At 26.6% G+C, this 12,884-nt stretch overlaps 1 protein-coding gene across 1 annotated transcript in view; it reads left to right on the top strand.

Annotated features, from left to right (window-relative positions):
* LOC111640667 overlaps window positions 1–7,735 on the top strand; it is a 102,394-nt gene extending 94,659 nt beyond the window's left edge. The window contains exon 4 of the mRNA XM_023386707.1: window positions 4,599–7,735. Coding sequence (XP_023242475.1) covers window positions 4,599–6,549 — 1,951 coding nt within the window. The 3' untranslated portion in view covers window positions 6,550–7,735. The remainder of the gene's footprint in view (window positions 1–4,598) is intronic.
* The last annotated feature ends 5,149 nt before the right edge of the window (window positions 7,736–12,884 follow it).

Below are 12,884 nucleotides of genomic sequence, written 5' to 3'. Positions count from 1 at the left end.
AAATTTAATATGAGACTCACTTAGTCTCTCACTTGCCCTCTGGGCTATTTCTAATCCTTTGTCTCCTAATTGGGTCATCGACCACCCACACCTGGACGAAAGTTCCAGAAAGTATGGACAAAGGAACACAGAACAAAGAAAGAAGGAAAGATAGAAATATATATATATATACATATATATAAAAATATAACAAAAATATATTGGTGTACCACCACAGTTGGCTGCTCTGGCAATATAAAGCTAAGATAGTTCCAATTTAGAACTACGTGTCTCATATCCTGTTTGTAATTGGTTATCCCTAATAAGATTTTTATTACTTTTTTGTTTTCTATATATAAAAATAAAATTTAAACTTTACATTGCTGCAATATTTTGTCTAGTGCATAATCTCTGCACCCAAATCAGTCAACTTAACAATTACACACACTGATTACAATATTCCGTGTGATGCTGCATATTGCATGTATGTGCATGATTAGTATCACCAAGATGGCACTATAATCAGCTGTTTACTGCAGATATTCCATACAGTCTGTTTCAAAGGCTAGCTGAAGCATGCTCTGTAAAAGCAACCCTCCAAACAATTTGCTTTGCCAAATTCTTGAAATAGAAGAGGAAAACATATTATTGAGAGAATTAAAGAATAATATCAAACTAAACCTACAGAACAGCTAAAGTGGTTTGAATCCTTTTATAAAGAGTGGTTCTATTTTAATATAGCAAAAAAAAACTCTAAATTATACTTAATAAACTTTACTACAGTAATTACAATATCCATACTTTCTGCTTGATTTATATCATAATTTATACATTTTATTTTTGTGTGTTTATGTAGTTTGGTTGTTTTTTTAATCACTTATCATGATACACCATTCAACATAAAAATGCACATATTGGACTTTTATAACATTTGTCTTATTTCAAAAATGGAATATTGTAAACCATTATAGAATAATAAGCAGCAGCTTTGTTCTTTTGTAAACTGTAAAATTAAAAAACTCCTGAAGAAGGTTGATTAAGATCAAAAATGTTAGAATAATAAACATTCACTGCTTAATAAATGGTTACATTTTGTGTTAATGCTAGTGTACTTACTGAAGGGAGGTTCATCTGCCATACATACATATCAATACATACATAAATACATACTAGCTGTGATAAAATTTCAGATTTATTGCAGAATTAAGGACACTGTTCATTCATTGCTGTGATACCAAGTAATCATGATCATTTTAATCAAATAGCAATTAAGTTGTTTTGAAATATTCATATAAAAAGGTAGGTTTAGTAGGCCCATTACAGTCCACCAAGTTTGGACTGTAATGGGCTTACTAAACCTTATTATTTGACTAAATCCAATTTTTTTCCAAGAAATGACTAAGCTACTACCTAAACTCTACCATATATAATTAATACACAAATTACAGCATAATATTGAAAATTCTTCCACAAGACTTTGAATAAAAAAATATTGCGAGTTTTTCTAATATATAATTTTAAATACTGTACACTAATTGATTGCACGACTGGGGAATATATAATTTTAATACAATTAATAAAATCAAAATGAATAAATAACTGCTATTACAAATAAGTATAAACTTTTTTCATTTTAAATTAAAATATTACATTCAGGATTATATATATTATTATGATGATATTTTTATGACAAAATAATTATTTTTAATAATATCTTTAATGCTTTTTATGATTGTAAATAATTTCTATAATGGTTTTTACTCCTTGCATCATACAAAAAATGTAAACTTGTGAGAGATTTCAATGTCTTCCTTATATTGTATATGAATAACAACTGATTTATTTGTGTTTTTCATGCAATCAGCTCCTGAGGAAACCTGCACGATAGGTACGGATCCACTAACATTTGCATTTTCTTTATGCTTTTATCAAGTATAAAGAAAGCTTATTTGGATTTATTATAAAAGATTCAGATTATTGTGAATGAATTTGTTTTTTATAAGTTGTTTTAACTTTTAATGATAAAATTACTAATAAAATTACTAATAAAAATTATAAAATACTGAAATATTTTAATTAGAAATATTATTTTTTGTTTATGTTTAGTTTGAATTTTAAAAAATTTATCGTATAATTTCATTCAATATAATTTCAAATTTGAAAATATTTGAAGGTTTTTTTCTTTATAATATTAAATAGTATTTTTTATATTTTAGATTAACTTTTGAATTATATTATTATATAATTTATAAATACAAACTATGGATAAATGATATATAACTGTTCTACTCTCTTTCACTGCACCTCTGCTGCATGCTCTCTCTGTGCAATGAATGAATAAATTTTTAAATAATGATATATTTTAATAGTTTTTAAATACTTATTTTTGTATACTGTAGAAAATAAGAATATTAAAAATATTTCTGTATTTTTAATTTAATATGTATATAATTAGAAAATATCTTTAATGAATTCATTTTAAAATAGTAAAAATTTCTTAGATGTAAAATTATAAAATGTGTAATTTTTTTCTAGATATTTTTTATATATAAAATTAACCTTATTTTCAATGAAAAATGAAGTTAATTTTCTTTTGATGAAACAATTCCAGTATTAGAAATAACTTATAAAGGCCAAAAAGTATATTTAATATGTTATTTCAGGTACTTTTTACACATAAAACAGTGTTTGTAACAAAATCTCCTCAAACCTTTAACCAGAGTGCTTCTATTTTTAGAATTGCAAATGTTTTCATTGCCCCTCCTGGGCTCTTCTTCAGGCTATACCAAATGGGCCTTTAATATTCAAATAAACATTCGATATGAATCTCTTCCAAATTCTATCCTTTGAAATCCTTTGAATATTTCATCTCAACATCTGCCACCTCCATCTTTCTTTCTTGGGCTCTTGTTATTGCCCATGTCTCCATTCCATATAACATTGCAGATCTAACAACCGATTTATACAATTTTCCTTTCAGATTGCAGCTAACTTTCTTATCACATAACACACCACTCAGATTCCTCCAGTTCATTCATCCACATTGAATTCTATGCTGCACCTCCCAGTTCAATCCTCCTCCCATCTCAACAAATGTCCCAAGATATTTAAAACTTGGATCAAAAGGGAGCAGCACATTTTGGATTTTAATATTACACTCGTCTCTACCATTCAGAGTCATATAAGCTGTTCTAGTTCTGCTAATCTTCATGACCCTTTCTTCCAAAACTTTCCTCCAATCATCCAGTTCCTTCTCATCCTTGGTTTGGGGAAGTTCACACAGCACAGTATCATCCACAAACAGCATACTCCGCGGAGCCTCATACTTCACGTCACACACCATCACATCCATTATCAGGTCAAACAAATAAGGCTAAGGGCCGATCACTGATGTAAACCAACATTAACAAAGAACCCTTCTGAAGTGCCCACACTGCTCTTAACTTGAGTCTCTGCTCCCTCATACATTTCCTTGACGAGCCTAACATATTTTTCTGGAACATTCTTTTCCCTCAAACATCTCTATATCTGTTGCCTTGGTTACTCTATCATACACCTTTTCTAGATCTATGAACGCCATGTGCAAATATTCCTGCATTTCCACAAATAAAACTACAAAGTAATGAAATGAAAAGTAATGACCTTATTTTAATTAGTTTAAATTAAAAAAGCACAAAATAAGGAAAGTCAAAGATGGAAGAAACAAATATTAAATTTTTGGCTTCAGTTATTAAGTCATATTTGATTTTTTTTTTTTTTTTTTTCTGAAATGTCACACCAAGATTCCTATTCTGATGATCTCTCACAGAATAATTAATTCCAAATCCAGCAACAAAAGAAAATTTATTAATTGAACTAATGTTTTCAGGTTTATCTAAAGGTCATTTTTAGGTTCTTAAGCTGAAACAGAAATGGAACAAAAAATAAATTTAAAAATACAAGTGTTCGAAAGATGTAGTACATATACATGTCACATGTGTCATTTGTATATTCAATGTGGGTGCCGAATATACAAATAGTTAATGTTTAGCATAATAAAATATATAGATAAAAATACATAAAATAAAATACATAAAAGAACTAAAATAAAAAAAAATGTAATAAACAAAAGAATTAAAATAAAAATTAAAACTAAAATACATAAATGACATAAAAAGTATAACAAGGTCTCTTATAGAATTTTTAATCTTCATTTTTTTCTTTTCCTTCTTTTTAACATTTGACAATATATTTTTAGTAAATTTCTTCCTCAGATTTAGCTCTACTTCTAAGTTTCAACACTCAGAATTTGTATAAATAATGATAACTTGAGTTTTTACAATATTATTATTAATTTATGTCTTCAATATGTACATATAAGTTTGCTCAGAATCAAATAAGAATCAAAAAGATCATATTTGATTTAGCGTTCACAAACAATTTACAATACTAAACCAATGACTATTAATACTGAAATTGTTTCTCTCTCTTTCCTGATAAAATTAATGGAATATAACAGAGATTTGTTTTGAAAAATAATTTATGTTATTTGCTTTAAAATATTTATTGATGTAGTTACATCAATAAAATAAATATAAAAATAATACTTATTTTGTATTTTGAAATAAAATATTTTTCAGACTTGAAAAATCCAGAATACCAAGTATAGTTACCTGGGGATTAAGGACCATGGCCTGTAGACTTGCCCTTCTCTTCAAGCCAAATCAGGCATTGAGAGCCCCCAATAGCAGTGTGCCTCCTCAGGAAATGGACTCTTCACATGAATGGTTGGCCTCAACCTCACCTCCCCGGGCACAGCTGTTTTCAAGAGCTGCAAACTATAGTGTGGAGAGGGAGTATTCTCGCCCACTGGGTTGGATTGGTCGCACAGCCGAGGGCAAGTTTATACTGCGGGACAGTGGGGAAGAAGGCTTTGGGCCCCATCTCCGTAATCTTCATATTCCGTCCACCCAGGCTGGAGCCAGGACCAGTGGCCTCCACATCATTCGACAGTCATCTTCTTCCCCAGGACAACATACTTCCCCCAAGACTATTAGTCCTGTCTCCCAGCCTATACCTACAATCTATTCACCTCATGAAACCCACTTCCAAATTTGTAACACTGCAAATATTGGCGAAGAACATAGCTCAACCAATTTACACTCTTCGAACGAGCATTCCTTCCCTAGCACATTATCTAGTCATTCTATTAGCAGTGCTCAGCACACATCTTCATATGAACTTCCTTCTTTACAAACATTACACAAGTCCCACCAACAGGGTTCAGTGCAATGCTGTCATCCCACTGGCAAAGTTCGAACTTTAGTACATGCACGATCGATGTCGCAGGATAACTATTATGGGGCACAACCTGGAAGAAGATCAGAATATCATATTCGTAGAGAAGGAAAAGATTCAGTCGAATATAAGCATTTGTTTTCAAATGAAGTTATTCCTAAACATCCATCGAGTCCTTATGAACGTAAATCTACCTTTTTATCACAGCACCCTGGCATTCACCAACAGACTCTGCAAGCAAATAACAGAATTTCAAAGAATCTTACCCAACAGCCACCTCTTGCTACAAGCAGTCCATCACGACAGAATAGACAGTCCGAACATATGCCCTGTGTTCATAGAGATAAATTTCCAGTATCCAGGGAGAAAGAGAATACTGATAGAAGTGGAGAAAAATCAATGACATATACTCGTAATCATTTACTGGGAGCAGTGGAACGAGCTCGTAACATTGCCCTGAATCGTGGTGGACCCCTTCGACGTAGTGCTCCAGAGCTTGGTTACACATCTCAAAAATTAGTTCGTGTCACATCCCCTTATCCAAGTAATCATAAAGATCCTTATTTAATTTCATCTTCAGCCATCCACCAATCTTCAAATCCTGATAAAGCTCTCAGTGAGGATATACTCAGTGGACTAGAGAGGGAAATTACCATTGCATCCCGCAGTCGTAGTAGTATCACTAGTGGCAGTTCTGGAAGGGGCAGCAGTGCCCAGGGCAGTAAAGCTGCTTCTGTCACACAGTCTTGTGGAGATAGTCTTCAAGGAGAATTGGACTTTGCTGTTGTCAACCCAGCAATCATTAGCACTAATAGTTATGTTTCCAGAAGCCATTTGCATCCGGAATCTGTTCTTTCATCAAGGCATAGTCCTGGTAGTGGTGTCATACCCATCATTGAAACATTTCACCGAATTCCTTATCTCACAGGGGATTCCTCTCATTCTGAACCTAGTTATCCTTCCCCTGGACCATTAGATATCTCTGTAGACGAGAACTATGAATTTGATTCTGTCAGTCACATGGATTCTGAGTTGTTGGATAGATTGCAACAGTATTCAAATTTTCCAGCTCGATCAAGACCTAAATTTGGCAGCAACAACAGCAGTGGAGGCAGTGGTGAACGAGGCCTTAGTGATAGCGAACTGTACCCCAGCTTGTACCCAAGACCCAAGAAGCCCAGTAAATATGATAATACAGAAGCCAGGTGTGCTGCCCTGAAAGAAGAATTTTTAAGATTTAGGCAGAGACAGCAAGAAAGAAGGAAATCGGAAGAATTGGAGAGTGAGTGTTGAGACGAAACATAACAAGTTCATTCATTTGAAACTTAGCTTTTAAATTCTTAATGAAGTGTCCATTAAATGACATGCTTTCACTGCCTAGTCCTCATCGGACATGGCACACAAACTGCAAAAGGGGTGTATTTCCTCGGGGCATTTCTGTGACAATCTTGTCTGCAACAAATTAAGAGAAAGCTATAAGGATTTCTTCTTAAACTCTCAGAATTGAGAAACTCACTGATTGCAAATTTGTGTTCAATAACTCCAGGTCTTTGGGTGGTAGATGCAGTCCATTAAGCTGCAGGTTGACCAACACACTATTGTACTCCATATCAACTTGTACTACATCTGAGTTTTACATAATGCATCATTTTCTCAACAACATTCAATTCTTATAGGACCTTGTAAAAAAATTTAAAAATACAGAGATGAGTACTGCTTTAGAACCACCATCTATAAAATGTCTTCATGCAGCAGTAAAGTTGAAATTGAGCACGTTTATGCCATTATATTGTTGGAAGGCAATGCATCTTGAAGTGTTTCATTGCTATTGTTTCTTCAGCTCTCTCCAACAATTATTTCATTGTCAGCAGCTTCATTTCATTTTCATTCATTTCTTTAAAATTTGAGGTGAATGACTAGACACTCACATCTCTGCTGTGCATCAGACTGTAACCATCAGCATGTCTCTTTCTCAGTACGTGTGTGTCACTGCCTTAATTTGTGCCAAAAGCACCATGTGGTTGCTTGGTTCAAGTTGTTGGTGCTGGCCTTACAGGGAATTAGCACTTGATGTCATTAGAAGCTGGTGGACATCATTGTGATACAATAGTGGCTTACCTAAGAAAGTACAGATGACTTTCAGAGGTGGCTTTATGCGACAGAAAAAAACTGGAAGAGCAATAATGGATGCATTGCTCAACGAAAATTTTAACACAGAAGGAAAATGAATGTACAGAAACGTTTGCGTGTGCCATGTTCCTAAGGCAACGGTTCTCGACATCGTGAGGAACGGACGTAACATAGAGATATATCGTGAACTTTAAAGAATGATAATTATGCTGAAAATGTTTATCTAGAGCTACAAAAAAAGTGTACGTGAGAAACGATATTAGTGGGTGAATCAAAAATGTTGCTTGAAAGTTTTTTTGTTAGTTCATTAACACTGAAAGATGTTTTAGATAAATTGAATATATTAAAATCTTCATGCTACGTGTTGAATTTTTTTCCTTCTTGTTGAGTGGCTCTGTGAAAATGGACATTGACACATTCAAAACTTTGAACTCTGTGAAAACTTAAGTGAAAATTGTGAAAATAATAATTTTCACTTAAACTTTCCTCAAATTGTTTTATATGTCATTTTTCATTACTATGATGATAGATTAGCAGAGAATAGAATTTTATTGAGTACTCCCAATTGTTCTTGTTGTACAGCAAGTAGGAAAAAAAACTGTCATTTGTGTCCTGTTCTCACTGTCATAATATACAAGAAAATATGGTAGTGATCACGTTGAAGTCATCTATCTACGCTTAGTTATATTATTCCATTCCAAAAAACCTATCTCACGCATAAAACATGCACATACAAAAAGCTTTATTTTAATTTTTATTTATATGTTTACTGTTTTTTATTGTAAATATCTGGTTTTATATTTATTTTGTTATTTTTTTAATATGTTATATGTACTCANCTAAAAAAGATACACAATTAAAATATTAATATATGTTATCTTTTAAAGATTTCAATTTTGTAGATGAAATTATACAGCTTTGCTTCTTTAAAAACATTTTTACTTAACCAAGCAACACAGTTTTAATGATAAACTTATTTTACTTCTAAAACTAGATGTTATATGAATATTTAAAAATAGAGTATATGTTATAACTGTAATCAATCTGTAACTTTCATTTTAATAAAATTCTGTTGTTAGAAATATTCAATGACCTAATAATATAAAATAACAATGTTATTAAGCTAAATAGAGTAATAGTAAATTGATAACATTTACCACATAATAAATTCATTACTAAAATTTTTGAGTTATTTAACAATACATTATTTGAAATTTTTATTTCAACTTTTTAATATAAATTTTAAGATAAATTAATTCATTATTGGAGTATCTTTTATGTAAAAACAAAGATTTTTTTGTACAAATATTATATTTTACAATATCTTTACAATCTTGAAAATGAAATTAATAATGTAGATCTATTGCATTTAGATCAAGCAGTCTAAATGCAATAGCTTTATTTCCAAGATTGTGTAGTTACTACTAGATACTGCTGAAAAACATTTGAATTTATACAAAATGTCAAAGATACCCAAATAAAATGTTAAATAGATCTGAAGCATTAAAACATTGTAATCATTTAAAATTACAAATTTTTTAGAATGATTTATTCCATTTTTACACATATTTCTTTCATAAGCAAACTATATTCTAATTTCTTAATTTTATCTTTAAAACACAAAATGTCTTCTAACTGTAACACTGTGTTGAGTAATAACTGTCCACAAAAAACCTTTATATATCAGTGTTGTAACGAACACAACACTGATATATAAAGGTTTTTTGTGGACAGTTATTTATCTTTAAAATACATAAAAATGTAAATATTACTTTACAAGAACATTTACAAAGTTATCTTTATACTGTATATTAACTCTATAAATACCTAAAAAATTTCTTATAATCTTCTATACAAGAAACTTTTATTCTCTTATCTTATTAACTATTCTATTATATTAATTCTATTATATAATTAGAGATAATGCCAATTTATTTCATTTCTGAAAAATAACAGAAATTTTAAAATAACAAAAATTCTAACAGAGTTAATAGTTTTTTTATTGAGTTCTGTTTTATTAAAGCACTTATCTCTTGTATAAGTATATGTATTGAATATATACATATGCATGTACATTTTCATATTCTTTTTTATATTTTCTTTTATTCTTTCCTGGCTGTACGAACTAACTTATTTTTTCTCTTTTTTTTTACAACTGGCCCCCTTGTCATCACCGGAGAAAAAAAGGTGACTTCATTCATTTTCCTTTTCCTTCTATAAACTATATTTTACAAATACATATGAACATGAAATTATAAAATATTATTTTTGACTACAACAATTTATATACATCTTTTTTCTAATCCAGAAAATTTAAACAAATTTTTAAATTATTATTAATTACCTACTAGACTTTAAACTCTTTCTATAATTGATATAATGATTAAAATATATTTTTTAGAATAAAGGGAAAATTTAATATTAGAAATAATAATTTCAAAATAATTATGCTTATTGTAATAGCAGTTTTATTCTTCTAAAAGCTTCAAAAATTTATATTGTTATTTAATGTAGTAATTTCTGAAGAAACTGATTCATAATCACAAAAATGTAGTTATCATCACTTATCATAATTTAACAATGAGTTTATAATAAGAATAGTACATATTCTGAATATTTGATTATATATGATAATACAAGACAATGAGAAAATTTCATAGTTTAAAATGAAATAGATATGATATTTCGTTTTAAAAATATGATATATTATATAATTTTAATATATATATATAACTATTAAATAATCTAACAATCCTTTTACTTAATATTTTTTTGTTGCACATTTGACAGACATTTTTCAAAAAATGCGTAAATTACAGTATACAGGTCATTTATAAATTATTTCTGTCTGTATATAATCTATTCAACTATATATTATTTATAAATAATGACTCATGAATTTTGAAATGGCATATCTGTTTACAGAAATCAATCTTCATTTTATATATTACTAACATTTTAATCTTTCTTATTTCTTTTTGTTACATAATTTTAAAAATTTTATCTGATAAACAAATTATCCAACTTGTTTATCAGATTTTACATTTTTACACCAATACCTTCATTGTGATTTTTGTTTGTATAATCTGATAAAATTTCTATATATTTTTTACAAAATTTCCAGCTTATTGTACTGAAAATGTAATGAATCCATTAAAAATAACATATATTTATTTATAATGCATAATATTTAATAAAAGAACCTTTATGTATGAATGGAAAGCTGTGTGTATTATACCTGTGTTCAAAATTTATATTAGAGAGAATCCTGTCAAAAACAGAAAGCTAATCATGTATTGGAACAAAAAGCGTGACAAAAACACTCATTAGGAATGAAATCAAATCTATCAATTTTTATTTTGCTTCTACAATGACAAATTTTAGAAAATGATTTGAAGTGTTTGGGTATAGAAAATGGTAAGTATCATAATGAAAGTTTAGAGAAAATGGAAAAATTAATCATCATAAAAAGTTTTCTCCTTTGTTTACTTTAATCAGAATAAAGTATGTTTAGTATTTAAATTGAAATACATTGCTATTTAGCTATTAGCACACATCATAATGTACTAATTAAAATAGCACTTAGGCTGCCATATTTTATATTCAAACCCATTATTTTGTTAAATATAAAAGAATATAAAAATATTAGTAAGTTTTTAAATTGTTATGAAGACATAATATGCATGGCTTAGGCTTAATGAAATGCCTATTGTAGCCTATCTAAATGTGTTTTTAATTGAGCAAAGTTCTGCAGAATACACATTAGGACAGTTGTGTGGTGATATGCACGTGGTGAGGGTTGATTTCGCAAAGAAACGGGTATATAAAACAAATAAGACGTGCTTTATTATTTTCTGTGAACATATACAGGAAAGGTTCTTGTCGATTCCGACCTCCTGAGTCCTTACATCAAACAAACGAACAAACAACACCTTTTTCCGATTCACAGTCGAGCAAGACTTTCGCGATACAAAAAGACACTTAACTTCTAACTTAAACCTACTTATATCTAAAAAGAAAAGGAAAAAGGAAAAGAAAGTTAGATTAGAAGAGAGAAACGGAAATAATTTAGGATGGAACGGGTACCCGAGTTGGCGATTGGGGTGGCGGCTGCTGNAAAAAAAAAAAAAAAAAAAAAAAAAAAAAAAAAAAAAAAAAAAAAAAAAAAAAAAAAAAAAAAAAAAAAAAAAAAAAAAAAAAAAAAAAAAAAAAAAAAAAAAAAAAAAAAAAAAAAAAAAAAAAAAAAAAAAAAAAAAAAAAAAAAAAAAAAAAAAAAAAAAAAAAAAAAAAAAAAAAAAAAAAAAAAAAAAAAAAAAAAAAAAAAAAAAAAAAAAAAAAAAAAAAAAAAAAAAAAAAAAAAAAAAAAAAAAAAAAAAAAAAAAAAAAAAAAAAAAAAAAAAAAAAAAAAAAAAAAAAAAAAAAAAAAAAAAAAAAAAAAAAAAAAAAAAAAAAAAAAAAAAAAAAAAAAAAAAAAAAAAAAAAAAAAAAAAAAAAAAAAAAAAAAAAAAAAAAAAAAAAAAAAAAAAAAAAAAAAAAAAAAAAAAAAAAAAAAAAAAAAAAAAAAAAAAAAAAAAAAAAAAAAAAAAAAAAAAAAAAAAAAAAAAAAAAAAAAAAAAAAAAAAAAAAAAAAAAAAAAAAAAAAAAAAAAAAAAAAAAAAAAAAAAAAAAAAAAAAAAAAAAAAAAAAAAAAAAAAAAAAAAAAAAAAAAAAAAAAAAAAAAAAAAAAAAAAAAAAAAAAAAAAAAAAAAAAAAAAAAAAAAAAAAAAAAAAAAAAAAAAAAAAAAAAAAAAAAAAAAAAAAAAAAAAAAAAAAAAAAAAAAAAAAAAAAAAAAAAAAAAAAAAAAAAAAAAAAAAAAAAAAAAAAAAAAAAAAAAAAAAAAAAAAAAAAAAAAAAAAAAAAAAAAAAAAAAAAAAAAAAAAAAAAAAAAAAAAAAAAAAAAAAAAAAAAAAAAAAAAAAAAAAAAAAAAAAAAAAAAAAAAAAAAAAAAAAAAAAAAAAAAAAAAAAAAAAAAAAAAAAAAAAAAAAAAAAAAAAAAAAAAAAAAAAAAAAAAAAAAAAAAAAAAAAAAAAAAAAAAAAAAAAAAAAAAAAAAAAAAAAAAAAAAAAAAAAAAAAAAAAAAAAAAAAAAAAAAAAAAAAAAAAAAAAAAAAAAAAAAAAAAAAAAAAAAAAAAAAAAAAAAAAAAAAAAAAAAAAAAAAAAAAAAAAAAAAAAAAAAAAAAAAAAAAAAAAAAAAAAAAAAAAAAAAAAAAAAAAAAAAAAAAAAAAAAAAAAAAAAAAAAAAAAAAAAAAAAAAAAAAAAAAAAAAAAAAAAAAAAAAAAAAAAAAAAAAAAAAAAAAAAAAAAAAAAAAAAAAAAAAAAAAAAAAAAAAAAAAAAAAAAAAAAAAAAAAAAAAAAAAAAAAAAAAAAAAAAAAAAAAAAAAAAAAAAAAAAAAAAAAAAAAAAAAAAAAAAAAAAAAAAAAAAAAAAAAAAAAAAAAAAAAAAAAAAAAAAAAAAAA

Source organism: Centruroides sculpturatus, unplaced genomic scaffold (genome assembly GCF_000671375.1).
Source record: "Centruroides sculpturatus isolate CEXI.00-Female unplaced genomic scaffold, Cexi_2.0 scaffold1295, whole genome shotgun sequence".
In the NCBI taxonomy this organism is placed as follows: domain Eukaryota; kingdom Metazoa; phylum Arthropoda; class Arachnida; order Scorpiones; family Buthidae; genus Centruroides; species Centruroides sculpturatus.
Note: the sequence above shows the minus strand (reverse complement) of the source record. Positions and strands in the feature narration are given on the sequence as shown.